The following is a 23,692-nucleotide window of genomic DNA, read 5'->3' as shown; positions in this document are numbered from 1 at the left end:
AATAAAATAAAAACATAAAAGACTTAAAACATGTGAGCAGACGCAACATCTCACCCAGAAAATGGACCATGGACATGACCTTGCTGTCCTGTCCTTTTTTCATCACAATCTAAAAGAGCAAATGTAACTAAAACACAAACACCACATCCATGACAGTCACTGCCTGAAATTGTAAGTGAAGTTTGTGCACCTGATAAATATGACTGACAATATTCTGAATATCTTCAAATTATTTGATTAATCTGATTTAATGTACTTGCGTGCCACACACACACAAACACACGCAAAGATCAACAATTATTCGCCATCATTCTTAGTAAAAAGCACACATAAAAATGAAATGACATGACTGCTTTACTCTTTAAATGCGTCCAAACCCAACAAAATCACTGTATATATACAATTCCTTGGGCTAGGGTTAGGGTTACATGAACCCTCTTGACGGACACACAAAAAACACACATTTCAAACACGCTCAGTGAACAAATTGTTTCACAATGATGAAGAAAATTCAGGAGGCATTTAGAGAGCTTGACAAATGACTGTGGATGGTACCAGATATGGATGAGGAAGAAGGTTTTTATTACAGACTAAACAAGACCTGTCCATGGGCGCACACTCACACACACTTAGCCTGATAAAGTTTAAATAGCAGTGATGTAATCTGGGTTTTATTGTAAAAAACACCAGAAGCCGCTGCTACTTCTGTGTGTGTGTATGTGCGCACGTGAGCATGTCTGACGTAGGCAAAATAAGACATATTTTGTTTATCTTTGTGAGGACATGTTGACCTTGTGAAGACATTTTGGCTGATCCTCACAACTTTTAAGGGCTTTCTAAGGGTTAGACTAAGGCATTTTCTTGTGATGGATATGGTTATATGTGGTGGGAGAATCAACTCACTGCAATCAGGTGTGTGTGGCACTGATTGGCATTGATTAAGCCCAGGTGTGGGGAGTGTTCATATACCCTGAGTCTCCAGTTCTCTGTGCTCACTCACTGTCTCACCTTCAGAGGCAGTGAGAGGCTCTTGTCTTGCCTGTTTCCCATTGTATAACTTGTGGTGCTGAGTTAGTTGTGACTTCAGCCTTTTGGCTTTTCAAGCAAAGTCTCCAGGAAATTAATGTAACTAAATGTAATGTCCTCTGAAGTAATGGAAACCAGACTGTGTGTGTATGTGTTCTTGTATGGGTATCCTTGTGAGGACCAAAAAAACTGCCTTTTTGGCTGGTCCCCACGTTCTGTCACTCCTTAAAAGGCCTTTGTTTAGGGTTAAGACTTGGTTTAAGGGTTAAGCTAAGGCATTTAGTTGTGATGGATAAGGTTATGATAAGGGGCAAGGCAAACTATTATGTGAGTGCCCTCACTAAGAACGCTGTACAAAAATGTGTCTGTGTGTGTGGTCCAGGTATTACCCATTATGTGTGGATTTAAATCTGATGACACAGTCACATTAAACTTCCTTCGTTTAAATGATCACATTTTAAGGTGAAGACATGTGGTGAGGGTTTGGTTAGGGCAGTGGTTCTCGTAGTGGTCACGCACACAATTATTATTGCTGTGGTGTAAGTATTTATTTTATTTCTTTGGTGATCACAGACCAGCACATTATTTCTTTGATGTCAGGGTTTTCCTGAGTTACCCGAAACTGCATTACACCCCTCCACCCCCCCGCAAGGTGCACTTTCCAACTCCCACACTTATCTCTACTTGAATGAGGCAGACAATACATTTGGGAAAAGCTGAACGTTTTTGGCAACCGTCCCTTCTTTTCATACCAAAACTATGAGCTTATTTTAAACACTGGCTCCTGTGATGTTATCACAGACGCCCACAACTCCCTGGTGTTGCTCCAGACCCATATACCGTACATGAGTCCATTGCAAAGTGCACACTGAGCGTCACACATTGACCTTTTTGTCTGAAAGGTCACACAATGTTTCACTGCTGCCTTTTGTCAAAAGTGGTAGTTTTAATTTTGTCATCTGCCTCACATTCACATAAACTTACAGTACGGGAGAAAGTGTTGCTCACTGCACTCGACTACCATCTATCTCTCGGGCCTTGGCCAAAGATGATGCATGAATGGAAGAATGACAAAAGCGTAGCGCTTTGATTGATCATCAAGACCAGAAAAGCTCAACATAAACACAGAGGATGTAAGGCATTAGAATAGTAAGCTGGTTGTGAAACTGAGGAGTGTCCTTTACCCCCCCATCTGCACACACACACTCACTCACTACTTCTCCTGTTCTCTCGTCCTTCCTTCCACCCCCATACACACAAACACATAAACACACAATATTGCGTGCATTGGACATGAGTGTCCTCATTGTTGGCTTTGTGGAGAGTGCCCCAACCCTTCTGTGCTATGTCAGTGAGTCAGCACATCAAAGTGTGAGGATACAGGCACATACATGACCCTCACGTGAATGTGTAATTTGACAAGCCCTGGTGACTTTCAACGTGGACAGAATTTCCTGTGCAGTGCGCACTAAGTGGCCGGAGAAGAGATAAGACTCGAAAAAAAAAACACGTCTAAGTGTCTGTGTATTCAGCTTTTAATGTCAGTGTAAATCTGCAGGGCACAGAGCCAGGTGCTTCCGTGCCAGAGGAAGGGCTATAAGATCATCGCAAAGTATCCTGAGCACATAATTAGTGGCCTCTCATGAGCGGAATATTGCTCCTGCCATAATGATTTCAATGTGTAATGTAATGGTTTAGCGGGTGCGGCTTTGGAGCAGGTCTGTGGGTGGCTTCTTCCTCTCTGGAGGCGATCGTGCCAGTGGCGCGTATGATTTTAGCCATTTGGGTTATTAATTAACAAATTGTCAATTGTCGCTGAGTGGAGCTTTTGAGCCTCTGTATTATGTGTTGCCATCATGTCTTCCTGTAGAGGACCAGACTGGATACAGTAGGAACTGTGTTTCTATATTTATGTTGTGCTGTGTGTGCGTGGGTTTCCTCAAACAGATCACTCACATGCAGATTTGGGAATTAGGCAAATTGGACACTCTAATTTGACTATAGGTGTGAGTGTGAGAGTGGATGGTTGTTTGTCTCAATGTGGCTCTGTGATGGACTAGTGACCTGTTCATGATGTACTCTTTTTTGCCCTATGTCAGCTGGGATTTTCTTTGTTTTCTTTCTTTTTCAGTGAACATTTTGATGTCATAATAAATTCCGAAATCCTTCTCATAGGGCAGTTTTACATCCCCTCTTCTCTCACTAGTGGCAAGCGGTCATGACGTTATCCAGCCTCAACTCCCGTTGTGAAGCTTCCAGGATTAGGCTGATGCCATACTGAGATTTTGCAACCAGAAACCAGGCTCCACTTTGTGATCTATTTATTTTCTAATTGGGAACATAAATTACAAAATGACATCATGTTCTATTGGACAAGATCTGAAACTCGGGATTAAGATCATTGCCTTCTCAGTCAAACATTTACTGACATTATAAATCAAGAGAGAAGTAGGCTAATTTTCCCATAGACTTCCATTCAAATGGCATTATTTTTTGCAAACAGTGGAGTAGCCTCCTAGTGCCTCCAATACATTTACTGGTTGGCTTCAGAAGGGACCCAGAAGACTATCTTCTATATCTTATATACAGTCTATATTTCCTCTACAGTTCATCATCAGTCTCTTCCTCCAGTAGCTTTGTAAAATTCCAATCCAATCCAACTTTATTTGATAAATCATGACAAATAAAAGCAAGGCTATAAGATACATCTAAAACAAGTAAAATACAGGTGGCGAATGATCCATATACATTGAATCCTGACTGACATTTCCCAGCTGAATGGGACTAAAGGAACTGTAAATCAAAAACCGGAGCCTGATTCAAGTGTAAACCGCAGGATCATCAGTGTGTGATGTTGCTGACAGTATCTACACACAGTGCAGGAGAAACAGACCCCACTGCCACTGCATCACTCTCGTCTGCTGCTGTAGACTCCCACTCTGGGTGGACTGGTGCCGTGCCAGTTTGTGTGCTGAGGCCAGCCAGGAAAGTGTGTGTGACTCAAGAAACCAAGACCATCACAGACATCATGGAAGCCAGTGAGCGGGAAGTTTGGACAGTGGAATATGATGAGTGGATTACTAGAAATGACATCTGACTGCGAGGAGGGGAAGACTTAATGTGACAGCGTATGAGTGATTGGCTCAAGGCGAGTACAGTATATGCCAGGCAGTAATAAGAGGAGAACAAGAGCGAGCCGGTGCAGCTTCAGGATAAGTCACGGGTTTTGTACTTGTGACTGAAGAAGGCATGTGCAGAAAGAGTCTTCCTTTCATAGCTTCCACCAAGTTCCATTACTTTATTCACATTTAATTCAATGAATAATGCATTTTGAACACATTAGCCCTGCAAACCCGCATGTATCTCAGCAGCTGAGAATAGCTGACACATATTTAGAGACAAGTGTTGCTGATAAAGTTGCTGGTTTGCAGATTTGCTTGTCCTGAATGCAGCAGCACGACTGCGGCACAATTATTTTCTTATATTATACTGAGGTTGTGGCGCTTGTATTTAAAAAAAAAAAAAGAAAAGATTATTGAACCTTTATTTAACCAGGAAGACTCATTGAGATTGAGTGTCCTTATATTCAGCATATAATATAATATAATATAATATAATATGATATAATATATGAATAAGTAACAATGCAAAAAAATACAAACACATTTTTTTTTTCTGTTTTTTTCTTTTTTATTCATATAAATTGTACGTATGTCACGCCTATAGCCAGTTATAATACAAGCAGTAAAAGATCTGCTGGAGTATTTCTGTGCATGTCTGGATTCTGTAGAATCCACTGTTATACATTTGTAAACATTGTAAAAGACCATTTAAAATAATGTGATATGACAAGAGAAAACATACAAGAGAAAATAACATCATCATGATTATTCTAAATCAATGCGGCGAAGACAACAAAAGTGTAACCTGTTTGACAGGATTCCTAAAGTACTTTAACATTGCAATTAAAAGTACTTTAAAAGGCAGTAGTGGTGATATTTATTTTATTGCTATTATATCAAACTACACCATGTGATGATTTTTCACAAGAGCTAAAGCTTCAAGAAGCAACTGCAGCTCACAATAGACATTGACTTTTTTTTGTTGCACGTAACAGCCCATAAAAGAGTTGTTTGAAAAAGTAAAAAAACATACAGTAGTATGCTACTCACTACAGAAAAAAACTAAACTAAACCAAAATCCAAAGCAAAGTTGCTGGTCCTGAATGCGGCAGCACGACTGCGGCACACTTATTTTCTCATATTATTCTGAGGCTGTGGGGCTGAAACACGAGCATATAGGGGTCGGAAACACTTCAGTGTAAAATTCCACTGTTCTGTGTGCAGCTTCGGGCCCCTGCAGGTATAGGTGTAATGTGTCAGATTCCAGGTCTTCACTGCTGCAGGTGTAGGTGTAGTGTGTAAAATTCCACTGAGTGCTGCAGAGAGCCACCGCTTTAAAACCTAACTTCCCTTGTTGCTGCAGGGCCGTCTGGTCAAGCCCTGCAAGTGTGATGGTTTTCACAACAGTGTGAGAATGTCCGACTGAGGCTGTATCTAAAAGGCAGCCTGAAACAACATGGTCAGGAAAATAAACACACCTTTATCCTCCTGGAGAAACACAAACATAAATAGAGAGAGAGAGAGAAATTAAGTGAGGCCGTTTCTATGGTGTCAAGTTTTGTTTTCCAAAATGGTGGCTTTAAAATGAGACACTCCCTCCAGGAGAGCAGGGAGTGCTCCTTCCCTGTAGGTAGGTAAACATCCTTGAGATGTTTGAGGTATCCAGAGGGGGTGCACTTGGCATGTTTAGGAGTTGCTATCAAACAAAAACCATGGTGACACACACCTCTTCCATTTTTCAAACGGGATTACATGCCAAAACGAGCCATTTTGTAAACAGAAAAGTACGAGAAAAGAAAGAAAACATTTGCATACTCTCGTCGCATGTTGGATATGAAAAAGGTGTCAAGTGTCAATACGGTGCAAAATTTAGACACTGAGCGGCAGCAAACAAATTCAAAGGGAAAATGCAAATGTGGCCTCTCTCGAGGCAGTGTGAACTACAGCCAAATGATATTGACATGCATTAGGAATGTTGTGGCCGGGGTAGAAATTTCACATGATGCACAAAAGGGAAGAGGTGAATAAGCTGAATGAGCACTTATTTAAAAAAAAAAAACACAGAGTGTTATGGATCTTAGTAAATCTCAGTCAATAACAACAATAGATAGAATTCACAGTCTTGTTTGTGATGGAGACAGTTTTCCAGCTGCACCGGTCCAGTTACACTGCAGGACTTTCAAATCTGCAAACAGGGAGGGAGCACAACCATCGATTGCTTGTGTCAATAAATACAAACAGCATTCACACTGGTGCAAATAGAGCCGGATGAAATTGCTCCGTGTTGTATCGACGTAATGACACGGTTTAACCAGTATACATTAAGGTTCATTACCATAACCACTTTAACAAACACCCCTGCCTAAAAAGGTTACAGAGAAGAGATCAATATGATTGCATTTTCCAAAAAGAAAATGATTCAAGTTAATATATAATCTAATGCTAATCCATAGTCTCCACGTCAGCCAAACAAGGCTACTTATTATCCTTTCCCAAGTGATTCCAGGCTTTTGGATGTGGATCTCTTCTGAGAAACTTCTTTTTCGGGATCTCACTCAGGGAGAAGGGAACAGAGACACTTGAGGGGCTCTCCTTCCTGGAGACGATGCGGTCCTTGATGGCTTCTTTAATAACCTGAAGGGACATTTACAGTGTTTAAAACCAAGAGGAATAAATAAAATAATGCTTTCACAGATCATTTAACGATGTCCTCTAGTCAAGCAAGAAATGGAAATAGAAAGGAAATCAAGGTCACTTGTTTCAAGATTTGAGGAACTTCACATTTATTGCTGCTGGGCAGATTTATTTTATGTTGATGGAATGTGAATGATGACACATGAGGCAATAGTTATTCCGTACTATCCTGCTGCTGCTGCTGCTGCTGCTGCTGCTGCTGCTGCTGCTGCTGCTGCTGCTGGGTCACAGGGCTGCTGGTGCCCCTCCCAGCTCGAGTGTATTCATGAAAACATCTATTTACAGTGCAGCGCAGTGCATGAATGAGCCGACCTTCCCAGTCAATTCAAATTAACTGCATCTCATATGATTCCCTCCTCTGCACGGAAGTGACTCAGCAAGTGTGTGAAAGTCAGCCTGACCGCACAAAGTGACACACCTACTGTAAACTTGTCCAGACCTGCACTATCCAGCCTAAGACGATGTGCAAACTTTCATGTTGCACAATAAATTAATATTTGTGTAATGACAACATAGCAATGCAAAACTTCCACAGTGACAATACTAAATAGAGGTAGTTTGACCACGAATGACTGAGATGATGAATGTCAATACAGTGAGGGCGTATGTAACATTTCTAGATGAGGTCATGAATCACTTTTATGCCGCATGACCAGCGACCTTGACATTGTAACGTGTTATGCAGTTACTTGTGTTTAATTTGTTGCATCTGCCTTTTTGTTAACAAAACTACAGCCTGGCCTTGTTTGGGGTTTGGAGAAATCTTATCAGCAGTGGTTGTTCCAGCTAAACATCCTGTAATAAAAGCTAAAGGGAGCCAAACTGACCTCCAGGTTGTTGAGAGTGTTGAACTCCATGAGGTCATGGAGTCGAGTGAAGGCCTCATTGGGGTACTGGAAATTAAAAGTGGAGAACGGCGTCTCTGGGTCGTCAAAGATGTCAAAATCTGCCGCGTCCTTCTCCGTCTCAGTCTCTCTGGGGACACCTGTGTGGGCATTTAGGAGTAAAAATGGGACTAAATACAAAAAAAAAGTTATATAAGTAAACTCTTTTTTTTTCAACCTATTGTCGCTATTACTCATTCACTGGAGCTTTTAAATTCTACAGTTCAATAGGAACTTTCCAATCTCTTCCTGCTGATTAAGACTAAGATTAAGATGTAATAAGAAGCCCCACAGAGGGCAACTAAGCAATAAGTACAAATAATAATGTAATGATAAGTAAATAAGTACATGTTAGAGTGTTATAAATGCAATACCAGTGTGGTGAACTGTCCATGGTGTTGCTTGCAGGACTAATAATGCTACTATGCATTTTACATTTGCATGTCTTTCTACATCTGTTATTACCAGTGCTTTAATGTAACAAAGTACCAATACGTTGTCATAGACTTTAACACCTTTACTTCCGTAATATTATAAAAAGTGACTTCAACTTTTACCAAAGTCATTTTCTGGTTAGATACTTGTACTTTTACTCAAGTATCCCTTTAGGTACTTTATACAAGACTGTTTACTACATGAAATATCCATGTTATAAACTCTACTCACATAAGTTTCAGTATCTGCTTTTGTGGAAAAAACTGTAATTTATGGTATTATTATTTTGCAAACACACAGTAGTATTTCTTTACGGACAAAATAACTTCCTCTTTCCACGAACGGGAAGTCCATGTATGGTGTTACTCTCTCACACGTCTAATGGGTTTAAGAGCAACAAGCTTATGTAACGTCCATAAACAGAGTGCGGATGTATGTGTGCAGACGACCTACAAATGTAAAGTTAGTGTGTCTTTGTATGTCTCATGATGTATGGCATGTTTACACACACACACACACACAGACACACACACACACAGCTCTCTCCCACTGGAGCGAGAGATTCCCTTCTGGCACCTGGCTCCTTGAGGAAGTGTAATTCATCCAGAGCAGCTTATAAAACACTGAACACACTAAGGAGGGGCACGTCTGTGGGCACACGCACACACACAGGGCAAGCTTATCTGCAGGCGCACCATTTCCAGCACAAACCCTTCACAGAGATCTTTTATTGATTAGAGGTGAATAGAGATGAGAGACACAAACAATTGTCTCTTCTCAACTGAATATGGTTATATTCCAAAGCGCAACTTCGAGGAAGACATGCCTCATGTGTCATGACGGTAAACCAGCATTATTACAATAATATTACAGAGAGCCTTGGTATGTTTTCCCCACTCACGCGTGGCGGTGGAAACTCCACGTGTGCATATACTTGCCTGGAGCTTTGAACTGCCTAAAGTTGATGTTGACCAGGACAAAGTGGATGACAGTCGGGCAGTTCTTCTCTCCTTTCTTTGGTTTGAAGACGTAGCATTCCTTCAAGCCCTCGCGGTCGAAGACTTTGGGGTCGATCTTGGGGAACGGGAGCTTGTTCATGCGGGCCCACTTCTCTGCGAGCAGGAGCTCCTGTGGAGAACATTTACAAATGATTCTCTATGCCGAGTTTGAAGAGCTAACTTTAAGCAACCTGTGATAAATAAGAGTCTGAATCTGACTTTGAACGGGGGGCTGGAGTCACTGGGTCGTGCAGAGAAGTCGAAGGAGATGATGAGGTCAACACCGCGCTGAGGCCGCAGAATCAGAGGGTAGGGGAGGTTGTAGGTCAGGCCGCTGTCCACCACATGGATCTTCTTACTCTTCACATCCAGAGGCTCGTAGATGCGATCAAACTCATCTGGGTCTGGGAAAATGACCCATTAGAATGAAATTAGTTACATCGCCAATATCTAACCTGCATATCACTCACCTACTGTACATTAGTAAGATTAGTAAAGTTTAGATTAGAAACTAGCGATGACCTTTGAACTCTCACCTGTGACGGCATCCACCTCCTCCTCAGGTGTATTTTGAGCGTGGTGCATGACCTCATTGACTGGTGAGAAAGGCATGCTGGTGTTCAGGTTCAGGCCCAGCATGAAATTATGCACCTGACAACGTAGTGAGATTATGTTATGGAGCGTGAGAGAGTGAGCGAGAGGCACGTCGAGGCTGTGAATTTGATACACAACGCAGCTGAAGCCCATGATGGCGTTTTAAATGTTAACGGTTTTGTGGTACCTTCCCGGCACGGCCCTCTCTTGTGTTGAACAGGGAGGAGTCGCTGAAGAGTGACGTAAACATCCGCTGAACCCAGCTGGCCTGAGCGGTGCGGTGAAACTCGTCCTCTGCCTCCTGGTTCTCTGTCCCAACTGAACAACAAAGTCATAACGTGGTCATTAAAGAATTGAAGCGCACCACCGCGACATACAGTAACTGCAACAACGTCACCAGACGCTCGCTAAACTATGAATCATATAATTGAATGGTGCGATGATTGAAAACCAATTAACATCTTAATTGAGGACCACATAAACAAAGAAACAAATGATCTTCTAAAATTTCATTTCATTTCATTTAATCTGCCTTTGCTTCTTCTGTTCAAGTGCTTTCGGCTCTTTCACAATTTTTGGCACAAGTGTGTTATTCTTTTCAAATCCAAGGTTACAAATGGAAAATGAGAAGGCGTTGCTATGTTCAATTTGCATTTGACTGTTTTTTCTGGCTCTCAAGTTCTTCTCAGACCTCCTTGTGTATTTTCCTACAAATGGATCAGCTGTTTCAGGTTACAAAATGTAAATCCATTTATTATTCAACTGCTGCAGAACTGTTTCCGCGATGAGATCCAGAATCAACTCAAATCCAACAGTGTGCCAAACTGTTGTTTCACACTATCCATAGTCATACACACAGATTCCATAATATCAAATATAACAAACAGAACAAAAGGGTGATTGCTCTCTATGCGGCGCGTACATATTTCCATGCTGCTCACCTTTGCGTGGCTCATCGTCATTGTCCATGCTGTCTTCTCCAACAATGTGCTGAGGTTTGATTTGCTCTGAAAGACATCAGTCATCAGATTACAACGTTATAGTAAACTTGATAATCTGAACACGTCAGCATGGTATCTGACAAATACGCCTTTGTTCACTTATGTGACATTATCAAATTCACGGCCTATTGTTTATCTCCGGGAGAAATGCAAGGCGACCAATAAACACAGGTTTCTTTAACTGGGTGCTAATGTTTTGAGTCTGAGTGTTTAAAGGTCACCACATACAAATGCTTTCAACCATAACAAACATCCGTCCCATAAGCTGTCAAAATAATGACAGGAGGCTGACACACACAAACACATACATACCCATTTAGACTACAGACTTCTAAATCTGTGGTGGGAACATTTTTAGGTCAGCTATTTTTTGAAGTAGGAGGAGACTTAGCTGGTGTCAAAGGTGTGTGAACATAATCCCAGCATGAGACAATGAGGCAAGCGAAAGACAAGACAGGCAACAATAGGATCTCAGAGAAGAGTGGCTGTTGGTTTCAGTAGGACAATGTACCTTTTATCAGTAAATCAGTACATATCAAAGGCTAAAGAAAGCAGCTCAAACCTCCACCGAGGAAACTCGGTTTACCACACATAACCTGAACCAAATGTGGTGATTTCAGGACCTTATATGAAAAAAAAACGGCACTGCCATGTACACACTAGAGCTTAGATACCAACCCTCAGACAAACATCCAGAAATGACTGTTGGGCTCGGGGTACGGTTAGGTCACGTCTTTCAGTGAAACATAAATGGCGTTTTTTTAATTGCTTTATTGAAGATACAATGTAAATATTTACATAGATGTACTGTTTTCATTTTCGATTAAAATGTTCCAATTGCTTAATTATGTTGCATCATTTTATATGTTTTATGTTATATCTTAAGGTGATTCATTGGATTTTCAACTTTCTACTTTGTCCCAACAAAAGAAAGAATTTTTTAAATAGCGAAAATACACTGAAATTGCTTGGCGTAATGAGACATTGAAGATCTTCAATCAAAAAAAAATATTACCTAGCTCCTCCTCCATAGTGCTGCCACCAACTGTGTCTTTGACTCCCAGCACTCTGTTGAACAGAATGGAGAAGGCACTTCCCCACACACCTGACACAACCAAAAACAGACTGTCAGAATCTTAGCAGGAGGTTTGAACGATGTCTGACATGCTGTCGATCAACTCATCTTTCTTACCCATTAGAAAATGAAGGGGGTTCTCCTCGTATTTCTTCACAGCAGTCCCCATGAAGAACTTGCTTCCAAACAAGTCTGGGGTCATGAAGGTTCCATACTTTGCCATCCCAATTTCGTACGGACTGAACTCCACCCAGTCTACAGGTCCAAAAAAATCAGTGTTAATCAAGCATGCATACAATATTCACAGAGCAAAAACAGTAGAAAAACCTGCAAATAGCTTGCATTTAAACACAATACATGAAAAGAAGAATAAGCACCTTGTGAGCACTAAGTCAGTTCTTAGCCTCCACATTATATACACAGAAGTCAATAGTGGTACCTACACCTTGGCAACAATAAATAAGCAGACTCATTCACAACTGGGATTCACTTAAGCTCTCTTTTGACAGAGTGGTATTTCCCATTGAGTCGGCTCATACAGAAAGGGGAAAGGATTTTCAGGAAGTTCTCCCTATTTTAGTCACATTTGTGAAATTACTAAATTGATTTGATACAGTCTTGTTTAAGTATTGCAGTGATGCTGGACAATAGCAATGAATCATATTTATTACAATTGTTTGTGAGACATTCTCAATATGAATCACTATTGACAATACAGTTTTCACAGGAATTAGGGCAGGGGCTTTTCATTTCCTGGATATGGGAAGAGCGATTATCTTTTGTGGAACTCCTTGCGCAACATTAAATGGATTTGTGGGTTAGGGTTGGATCATTGAGGAGCAACAGACAGTCATGGCAGATGACATCACCTTCTTTAGAACTATTGTTTCTGGTTTTGAAGCCAGACTACTGCACAGGTGACCACTGCAGATATTGTTTTCTGTCTGTTTGACTAGAGTAGAGGCTGCCTCAACATTGAGGAAGAATTATACAGCAGGGGACTAACCCAGAGTCAACCATGGCCTCAGTTCCTCGATGCATGTAGCTCAGTTTCTATCTGACACATCGTTGACACGCCATCATCACATCATGAAACATTATCTCTCTCTCTCTCTCTCTCTGCAAGCAGAGCAGCATTACGAGGAAATACTGTACATGCCGTTGGTTATTTTGCATTCGAGTAAAACCAGAAACATTTTTACCTGCAAACATGAGCTCAGAAACATCTGGCTTGACATGCAGACATGTGAAGAGAGGAAGAGGACACTGCGCCTGGTCTATTTTCTCCTGGAACTCACTCAGCTTGGTGTCCATCCTCTGGTGAGAGAGGGGGGGTGTTCTTTGAATCGATTTTAATTGGAACATTATTGTTACAGTGATGAGAAAGTACAGTAAAGAAAGTTTGTCAGAAAAGGACAGAAGTGTATGCTGGGTCTGGATGAGACATGAGATCAAACACATGGGGAAAGTATGAAGGAGGAAGAAGGTAGCAATGAGGAGATGTATGAAATTCCTTAAAAATGAAAAGAATGAACAGCTGGCAACTCTTACCGCTGGTATAAGGGTCTCTCCTATGAGCATACCAAAGATATCAGTGAAGGTAACCGGCTGCCCTAAGGCCTTTTTGGTCCACAGGGCCTGGATGTAGTTGGTGATGTGCTGGGGCAGTAACAGCCTCAAGGGATTACCACTAACTCTATTCATCAGCTCCTTGTTGATGTCCTTTGGTCCCTTATTTGGAAAGTCAGGGTGGGAATAGAGACTAGACATGTACCTACAGGGATAAAGAGGGAGGAAGGAAGATAGAAACAGGTGAGGCAAGTAATACACGTTAAAACTATTGGGATAAATCACTCAGCAGGAAATACTACAAGTGTAAGGTACATCCACCAAGTCAGTCAACAAATATGAAGTAGTCAAGTAAAATAGAATTTCTTTGAATGATAGCTTCACACCAGCACAGAAGATAAGACAAATTGCCAGAAGTCAAAGCCGAAGAAGAGACAGAAGAAAGAGAGATGGCTAAAGAAACAAAGCAGCGACAACAAGATACAATGATTAAAAAGGCAACTTTAAAAATAAAGACCAAGGAAAGAAAATAAGTAATGTACCGGGGGAGGAGAATGGGATAAATAAAAACTAACCAAGTGGATCCAGAGAGGCCGGCAATGTAGGTGACACAGTCCAGGACCCCGGACTCAAACAGGGCCTTCATGACACCCGAGAACCCGACCATGGCACGAAAACCTCCTCCTGAGCCTGCAATCGATATCACTGGTACCTGCAGCACACACACACACACACACACACATATAATTACATATATATACATATATATATATATATATATATATATATATATATATACATATATATGTATATTCAACGGTAGCAGAATCCCACTGTCAAAAGTGTCCTCACAAACAATATAGACAAGATGTAGATTCTTAAAAGAAAGAAGAGAATGGGCATGTGCTCCATCATATACTGTAATTATGTAGCTACTACACAGCAAAGAGTCTCACTGACATTCTTTCATCTTCTCTTTCTCTATGGAGTGAGGAACTTTCGGATCCTGTAAAACTCAGACTAGTAGTGGAAGGGAAGCCTTGTTGCACAACCATAGAGTTGTAGGGTATTTTGTAACTAAGATATCAAGGAGAGAATGAACCTAGGATTAGGCCACAACTGGGGAAAAGAATGTCAAGTTTTTGGGAGGCTCACTTTATCTTTCATGCTCTAGGAGTGAGAAATATTGAAGTGCTGTCATAAACGTTAGAAACTTACATCACAGTTCACAATTCGGCACAACAGCAGGTCTGCAGGAAGTGCCGAGTCATGTGGTTACATGACTTAAAAAAAGCAGCTTGCACTATTATATAAATGTCGAGCTCAGCAGAGCAGGGAGTCTTATTTGACTTAGCACATAGCACAGCTTTCAGATGAGTGGCAGGACAGCAAGCTCTGGCTAGTGGTTGTGTTATGTTGACAGGGTATTGTTATTTTGAGTTTATATTTGTATTCATTTTTAAAAAAGATATATCATGTCAGTTAGTGAAATATGTTTTTGCTTGGTGGTTTTGGTCAGCTGTTTTTCCTCCATTTCTAGTCTGGCTTTGGGCTTAACTTTGGCCAAATGCAAACGTATTCTTTTTATAATAGTTACCAGTTTATAATAGGTCCAATGACTTGCACCAGGTTCACCATTAGATAATCACTCATTCTTACATACTGCATAAGTGGAAGCTCAGAATTAGGGGTACATTTACATTTACATTTAAATCCTGATAGTGCAGCAAACATGCAGCGAAGAAAGAAACTACTGGAAAGCCTGCTCACCCAGTTGTTAAGCAACATGGTTACTTCATTCAAAAGACTATGTGAAACTTCTGGATTTTGCATAATGGTCTTACTCTTAACCTTTGAACAGGACTATTGAGAAACATGCAAATCGGTACCTGTTAAAGCAGCTCAGATGAGGTTAGATAGATAGATAGATAGATAGATACTTTATTCATCTCACAGATGGGGGTTAGGTTGGTGGGACAAGACAAACATGCCTCCAACTGGATTGGATTCAACACTGTCCAAGTCAAAACTCACTGTAAATGTACACTCTGTGACATTTTCAATTATCCCTGACGAGTCCCTGAGTTACGGACACGTCTTATGCCACAATAAACACCAAGACCACTGTTATTAGAGAGTAAAGACACGTTACCGAAAAGTCCCATTTCATGTCTGAGGTTGTTGTCAGAGGAGAACTTGGCTATCATCACAATGGAACAGATTTGGATCTCTGATTACCTTTCAAACGAAGGCCAGAGCCAAGTCATATCCCTCTGATTATGCTGCAGCAGGTCTTAAATTCAAATAACTGTGTGACCACAACATTGTTTGAGTGTCAGTCAGCCTGTTTGCTTCACTGGCCATGATAGTGAAAAAGAAACATAAATCCACCTGTTTGTGCTATGGAATGTAAGTCACACAGTGTTACCAGATAGGACTACTACAACGTAGAAGATAAGAGGTGTATTATTAGTACACTGTGTAAAATCTAGCAACATTTATTGGGGAAGTCGGATGTTGCAGATGAAAATCCCTCAGCTTACCCTTCCTTTCCAAGTGTGTTTGAGAACTTCAGTTAACATCAACACTTAAACTTACTGTAAAATCATGTTGGTCCAAAAAGGATATAAATATAAACAAATGATTCAAGGGGAATGAGAAACAACTATTCACACAATCAGGTGATTGAAAACGTATAAAACAATAGGTATAACCAAAATGTTACACACTGGACATTTAAATAAAGACAGGATCTACTCCAGCTGACCGTGCCACCTCACCTGGAGTAACAACAACCTTACCACTAAACGGATTCACACCTGAGATCTCAACAAACATACAACTACCCGGGTAACACTGGTAACTGAGGGGGACTAAACTATTTTAACAGACTGGCAAACAGCTTAAGCTAAAACAAAAAAACTTGTTGAATTTGAAATACACGGCAGCTATTAAAAAACTATTCCATGAAGTTTATCTTTTCCAACAGGCCTATGGCTGATAACAGCTGTTCTGTTGTACTTTCCTGTTTTTCTTTTTGCATTGTTAAGTCTCCTTGGGTTTCTTTGAAAATATGCTATACAAGTTATTTTTTATTAAGTCACATTTAAATCATGTATAAATGTGTCTATGTGGGAAGTTGTTTTCTGAACATTCTGAGGCATAGCCCCCACATTCTTTTCTATATGTGTATAAATGACATTGCTTTCTCTGTTCAGAATTCATCTATTCACCCTTATGCTGATGACACAGTCCTTTATGCTGTTGGTCCCTCTCCAGATGCAGTACTCTCTTTATTTCAGGATGTTTTTTTTATCTTTCCCCACCCTAAACCTTCTGCTTCACACCACTAACACCCAGGCCATGTGGTTAAAAGGTTCTGTGCCACTCCCAGACCGATGGGGCCATCCTGGAGCAGGTCACTGAATACAAATAAAAACCTGGGTATCTGGCTTGACAACACTCTGTCATGTCAGGTTACAGTCAAAGGTTAAATCTGAAATCGGCTCCCTGTACAGAATGCGCTCCACCTTCACTTCCTCTGACAGACTTACTTTTGTACAAACGATGATCCTGCCCATGTAAGACTATGGTGATGTTATGCAGGGGAGAACTTCAGAAACTTGATGTTCTCTATCACTCACCTTTCAAAACATACCGCTGCACTCTATATTCCTCTGCCAACTGGCCATCTTAACACACCCGCTGTAATAATCGCTAGTTAATGCTTATCTACAAAACAGTGCCAATTGTTGCAGACTACAACTGCTATCTACGTCACGTGTTCTGCTCACTAGGTTCTGTTGAAAGTACCCAAAACAAATAATGCACTTGATCTGTCATCCTACTAAGCTGCCACAGCCATAGACTGTGACCATGTCCCAAGAACACTCATCATGGACACATTTATCCCCAAGGACTCACACAATTGTTTAATTGACACACTAGATACCTTCACTCCTGTTTGTCAGCTGTTACAACTATTGTAAATGTTTATGTATCGTTGTTTGTTCTAAATGATGATCCTGGTTCACCACAAATTCAAACACACAATTTATATGTCTCACTTTTAAATATTGACAATAATCTATGAGTAAAATGATTATGAACGAAAAGTCGTCATTCAGTTGCACAGTTCCCACCTCCTCTGGAGAGCTGGGGAGAAAACGAGACTTCTCCATGTCGAGAAGCTTCTTGATGCCCAGCATCACTCTCTCCCTGCGGGTTTGTCTGAACTGTTTCTCTTTGTCACACAGGGCCAGGCTGAACCGCAGATCCAGTTTGGTGCTGCAGATATACAAATAATGCCTAGTATCAATGTTTTACATCGCGTCCATAAGAAACACACATCTTTTCACACACACCACAAACACACACGGGGCATTTCCAAATCCTCCCACTCACTCCTGAGCAATGATACAACAGGTACTACAATGTACTTTCAAACCATATTATGTTACACACGTATCATGTTATTACTGTGTTATGCTGCTTTAAAGTTCTAATTTTAGTTTCCACGCCACTCCCAGTGAACTCCTACGAATTCTCGAGTTCTTGTGATGCCTTTGTTGACTGGCATTACGTTACATAAAAAAAACAGCAGTGATTCTTCACCTTCACCTCGTAAAATAAAAAAAAATGTTGTGAATACGGTACATACCAGATCTCCAGTGACATCTCCAAGTATACTTTTGTTGCCTGCCAAAACAATTAAATAAGTGGTTAATGCAGAGTGAGAGAGCAGCTGATCACTGGTTCATCAAAGCAGAAACAAAACAATATGACATTTATTTATTGTGTCACACACTATATTTATCACACTTGAAATATCAGCTGTTTTGCACATTTTCATGTGCTAACCATGTGCCTGTATTTCACGAGAAGTATTACATGTCTCACTTTGCCGATGAGAAAAGCCTCCAGCTTTGTTTGGCCCACTTTGAGCTTGGTGATGTCGAAGGACACTGTCCCGAGTGTCTCGTCCATCACATAATTGGCGTCCATTAATGTGATCTGATTGGAATAAACAACAGCAATTCATGGTTGAGTATGTTGGGAGAAACACACAAGTTCATCTCAACAACCATTTGCAATATGGTTTTGTCAATAAGATCAACAAGAACCAAACTCCCCTTTTCCAATTCTGCATTTACTTTTGAGGTTCTGAAATTAACCCCTCGTGCTCACGTGGAAAATTGCAGTAAGAATAATACACAAATCCTTATATGGACATCCTATGTGTTTATGAGTCACATCTTCAGACTTTACAAAATGTGTTGTTGAGTCAAAATTATGATTCATTTCAAGTCACATATTTATTTGTTTTTAAAAAGAGTAGTGATAACTGTGCGGAAGTCACAAAATAGACCGTTTTTATTTTATTTCTGTTCATAAAAACGAGCCGAACAAACTTTGAAATGCGACGTATTTACAAATTTCACAAATTCAATCCATTTTTTTTTTTTAAATATGAGTACTTTTTGCTCATGTGTGTTTCTATAGTTGGTGAAAATGAAAACAAAAATTATGTCATCAGATTACCTATAGGCTGTGCTGAAAAAAAGTACATTCTATAGTGCACATTCTTATAACCTCTGTGTATTTGTTTTATCATAGTAATGGAAAAAAGCAGCCTAAGTGCTGTGTGTTCTAAGGGTGATATATGATACAACAATTGACTAGAGCATTTCAACCAGTTAATTCTTTTGAGTGATTTTTTTTTTTTGTTTGTTTTGCAAGTGCAGTCTTAACCTCCAGGACGTTCTCCAGGTTGGGGTCTAATATGAAGTGAAAGGACTCGTTCCATTTTGGGTTGATGTCGTTGTCTATGTGTTTGGTCCTCTTTCTGCTCTCTGGGGCGGTCGGGATGAACAGTTCCACGTATGGATCTGGAGTGTCCACTGCAGGCACACACACGAAGAAAATAAAAGTCAAAGAATCTCCGACACTCAGTGTAGAGACAGACATATAGTGTGTGGAACTAGTTTTGAATAATATGCAGCAGTGACACGACTGAGAGTTAGAATTACAGTAGAGCCAAGAAGAAGAAGAAAAAGATGTAGTGAAACTCACGCAGATCACCCAGGGCTCCTTTGGTGACGCTCTCAGCCCGAACCACTGTCACTGTGAATTTGTGAGAAAACTGCTGCTCTACCTGCAATAACACATTGTTTCATTGTCAGTTTTAACCGGGCCAGACAGTAAATTATGACATGTGGTGTAAGCAGAGTTTACTTTTGCACTCCTTGTGTAATCAGCCTTCACAGAAACAGTAAGAATTTAATCACTGTGCCACCTATCAGTGCTTTTGTCTACACTCAAACTGGCATATCGTTGGACGTTTAATCTCTTTGTCTTTTGTTTTTGTGTCAACCTAATCTGTGTCGACGTGCAATTTTGTTACAGTTTTAAGGTGTGAGCTTTTATAATTGGCCCTAAAACACAGTTTGTCGATAATGGGTACATTGCACGCACTGAGTTATGTAGGACAGATCGCTCGTTTTCAGTGAACCGTGCACAAGTGTTTAAAACACAAAGTGCTATCAGACTGTTAACAGATGGGAACAGCTCTAATTCATTTGACCTTGTCGGTCGTCGCAGTGATAACAACAACACAACATTCAAGCTGCCTCTTTAATCAGTCTGGCTCGGTTTAACATTGTGTACAGCACATAATAACACTACTAATACTCACAATTATATTAGAAGCCATTATGTGTTGTCGAGGGAGATATTCTCGGGAAAAGTCTTCGTCAAGATGTGAAGTTTATCTCAGGAGAACATCACAGTCATGACCTGAAGAGATCAGAGCCTGGGAGAGGGGAAAAAGACATTGAGTATCAGTAAAAAGGCAGGTTTTTAGTAGAGTATGAACAGAATAATCAACTTTAGACAACTTGAGAGCTGTTTTCTTTTTCTTTTTTTTTCAAAAAGCCATAACAACTTCTTCAAAAATATCAGTGGAGGCCTTCACATCTTTAGACCGGCAAGGGGAAGTGTGCTAAGCCGCAAAACTGTGATAGGAGGCTTGGGCCAATAGAAAGGCTTTACATGTAGGCTATATGTGTTTGAGTGCAATCACACTTCATGTAGTTGAGACACAGACACCAGGAAAACGGAATTCATCTTTGAGGATAATGATAGGCTGTAGCTATGCATTGCGCTTGAACGGCACAACAAAAATATACCTGAACCGAATACTAATGCTTTTTTATGATGCATAAACAAATGATGAACATAATTTGCATGTGATGTTTCAGTGTGTGCAGGTTGTGAAAGCACATGAAAGGGCAGCTAGCCTTTTCTCAGCTGTTCACCAAAGCGTATCATTGCTGTGAGGACCGAGAGCACGTAGAACGCCTGCACCGGTCACGTAGTTTGCGACAGCGGTCCAACTTTTCCGACGGCCAGCTCACTACGGCCTTGTTCTGCAGGGCACAATGAGTGCACGTAGCCTGCTGAGTCCGGTGAGAGTGCCAGCATCACCCAGGGGACTTGAGCACAGCAGACACATTTTTATATGTGAAAGAAAACATGGCAACCAGCCAACTGCAGCTGCTGCAGTAATGATATGAAGGGCTTATAGTGCAGTGTCTGACATTTTTGTGGTCCGATAGCACAGTGTTTCTCAACCCTGTCCTGCTCCCTGCTCCAACACACCTGATTCAACTGAATGGGTTCTTCTCAAGCTTTTGCAGAGCAATTGTGATTTCATTTGCGATAACACATTTTCGGGAACAAGATCTGTACCACACATCATCAAAACATGAACTACTGGCACATATAACATTGGCACAAGGTATTTAATGTTTCCTACATGTGTGAGTTACTTTTCAAAGATGTAACAGTCTACAATAGAGTCCTTTAATAGCAACCTTTTGCAATTTGTGCATTGTTTCAAATTGTAGTTTTCATGATTCGGCTCTACAACCCAATAGTCCCACACAGCAGCTTTACCATACAAGCAACAAACAGGTAGAAGACACATAAAGACCAATTCTACAAAAAGCTAATTACAAAGCTAATTACTACAAAATTGCTTAATTAGCTATTTTTAATTATTTATTAAACTATTAATAAAGCAATCTGATGGCAGCAGTGTGACCTGTGGATTTAGGGGGTAACTGGCTTTTATTGTGATGGCTCTGTGGTACACGTCTGAGAGTTTAAGTGTAGGGTCGGGGTGAAAGGTCACACATGAAAGTAGATAACCTCTCTGAATCACTGCACATTTCCCAACAAACAATATCACACCTAAAAAGTGGTCTTTCAACTCTTATCTATGTGATACGCTTCATATACAAACATTTTCAGAACACCTCCAACAGGTTTTGCCTGATTCTTAAAAGCTGAGCAGAATAAGGTCACATCTGACGCGGCCTGCTGGTACAGTGAGTGTGTAACATGCTGTAAATCAGGGCTGTCAAACTCACATACAGCACAATTTAAGTGGAGAGGACCAGACAAATAATAGCATAATAACCCATGAACAACAAGCACTCCAAATGTTTCCCTTTATTTTACATTAACATATTATGCCTAAATTAACCATTTACAGGTATATGTAATGGGCCGGATTGGACCCACTGGTGGGCCGGTTCTGGCCCGCGAGCTGTACCTTTGACACCCCTGCAAATTATGACTGACTACTTTGGGTGATATGAGGCAAGAGAGGTGTCAATAGCAGGTATATGAATCATATCAAACATTTAAATATAAGTAGGGCTGGATTATACTAACTGTTTATATATTCATTTATAAGATGAATATACATGTTTATGCTTGACTCCTTCAACTATCCTTCAATTATCACTTAGGACAAAACCTTTAGTTTAATCTTTAGTTATCTGATTATTAATTATGCCAATATATCAAGACAATTATCGACATTGACTGAAGTATAAAACGTGTCTCTGTAGCGTTATAACGTTGTTGTCCATGTTGCCCACACCTGTTTATTTAAGACATGAAATCACCATGGCTTGTAATATGTACACGTACAAAACGTAGAAAAACTCGTTCACACCTGATAAAAGTGCTGATGTGTCCACAGACTTGACGCAACGGTGCGTAAAGAGTGAGTTTCCTTATCCTCTGGCGGAAGAATGAACCACAAACTTCGACATCTTTCGTTTCGTTTCAGAGCACTTCTGTGCTCGCCACAAAACGCTGCAACACTACTTCAGACTCGTGCACACGCGGAGAAAGGAGACGTACCTTCAGCGAGAGGCGTTTATCAGCTCACAAATCCTGACACGAGTGTCATTCTCATTGAGAATTAAGCTCCTCCGCTGCTGCCGCCGCCGCCGCCGGAGTAATAGAGTGATAGAGGAGGCGCTTCCCGGCCGGACAGTGTGTGCCGTCAGTCTGTCACACACTTGTGGACAATTCAAACAAACAAGAACATCAAGGAAACGAGCGAGGCGACCTGAAAAAACATGACAATCGGGGAAGGATTGCAAAACCTCAGCGCGACCCACAGTCAGGCAGTTGACTCAGCTGCGGGGAAAGTTGCGTCTGACTGACGGCTGCTTTCCAAATCCAAACCTCTCCAGCAGCTACGCCAGTGCGCACACACGTCCACACGAGGTCGCGGAACGGCAAAACTCACTGTTGTCATGATAAACTCAGCAGCTGTGAGCTGTGAGTTGCTCACTACATACCACTACAGAGTGGTGACGCCGAAGTTAAGCATTTTAGTAAAATTTTCCCCTTCGAATTCATCTTTTACAGTCAGGATGGAATAAAGTCTCGTTTTGCTTACATGCAACATTTCCATCCCATTTTCCGGTAAATGTGTAGCTACAAAATGATGAACTCAATAAAAAAAGAAAGATATGTATATATATATATACATACATATATGTATATATATATATATATATATATATATATATATATATATATATATATATATATACTATGGCTCTAAAATCTTAATATAGATTGTAAATACATTGTTTATCAAATTGAATGAATCACCTTTTGAAAACATTTATTTGATAACGAGGTGTAGATATAAGATGTTCTATTCTGTTAAGTAAAATGTAAATTACAATATCGATTATGAGGTCTTTTAGAGGGCATTCATACGATTTATAATAATCGTATTCATGTAAACCATATGAAATTAAATTCTGTGAAATCACATAGTACACATTAGTTTGTATGGAAAAGAAAAGAAATGCAGCTCTTTTAATTTTGAAAAGTTATAGAATAATATATATATATATATATATACATATATAGATGTAAACTTTAATTTAAGTGTGTGTTTCCATTTAACTAATCCCAT

General features: G+C 40.4%; 1 protein-coding gene across 2 annotated transcripts; it reads right to left on the bottom strand.

Moving 5' to 3' along the window:
* Nucleotides 1-5,015: 5,015 nt before the first annotated feature.
* On the bottom strand, nucleotides 5,016-22,972 carry pla2g4ab (phospholipase A2, group IVAb (cytosolic, calcium-dependent)). 2 transcript variants are annotated; one of them, XM_058638170.1, is made up of 19 exons: nucleotides 22,615-22,972; nucleotides 20,093-20,209; nucleotides 19,471-19,552; nucleotides 19,150-19,298; nucleotides 18,298-18,411; nucleotides 18,059-18,096; nucleotides 17,541-17,685; nucleotides 13,974-14,110; nucleotides 13,381-13,603; nucleotides 13,032-13,146; nucleotides 11,947-12,084; nucleotides 11,770-11,859; nucleotides 10,695-10,760; nucleotides 9,941-10,071; nucleotides 9,696-9,810; nucleotides 9,379-9,563; nucleotides 9,100-9,289; nucleotides 7,670-7,827; nucleotides 5,016-6,782 (listed from the first exon to the last, which is right to left on the bottom strand). In XM_058638170.1, the coding sequence occupies exons 2-19, from the start codon at nucleotides 20,108-20,110 to the stop codon at nucleotides 6,624-6,626; spliced, it is 2,253 nt and encodes a 750-aa protein (XP_058494153.1). In that variant the 5' UTR covers nucleotides 20,111-20,209; nucleotides 22,615-22,972; the 3' UTR covers nucleotides 5,016-6,623. The 2 variants fall into 2 exon arrangements, with proteins under 2 accessions (XP_058494153.1, XP_058494154.1); XM_058638171.1 differs by lacking the exon at nucleotides 22,615-22,972 and adding an exon at nucleotides 22,424-22,607.
* Between the last annotated feature and the right edge of the window lie 720 nt (nucleotides 22,973-23,692).

This window comes from Solea solea, chromosome 9, assembly GCF_958295425.1.
Source record: "Solea solea chromosome 9, fSolSol10.1, whole genome shotgun sequence".
In the NCBI taxonomy this organism is placed as follows: Eukaryota; Metazoa; Chordata; class Actinopteri; order Pleuronectiformes; family Soleidae; genus Solea; species Solea solea.
The sequence above is the reverse complement of the archived record's forward strand: the minus strand, read 5'-3'. Positions and strand labels throughout refer to the sequence as shown.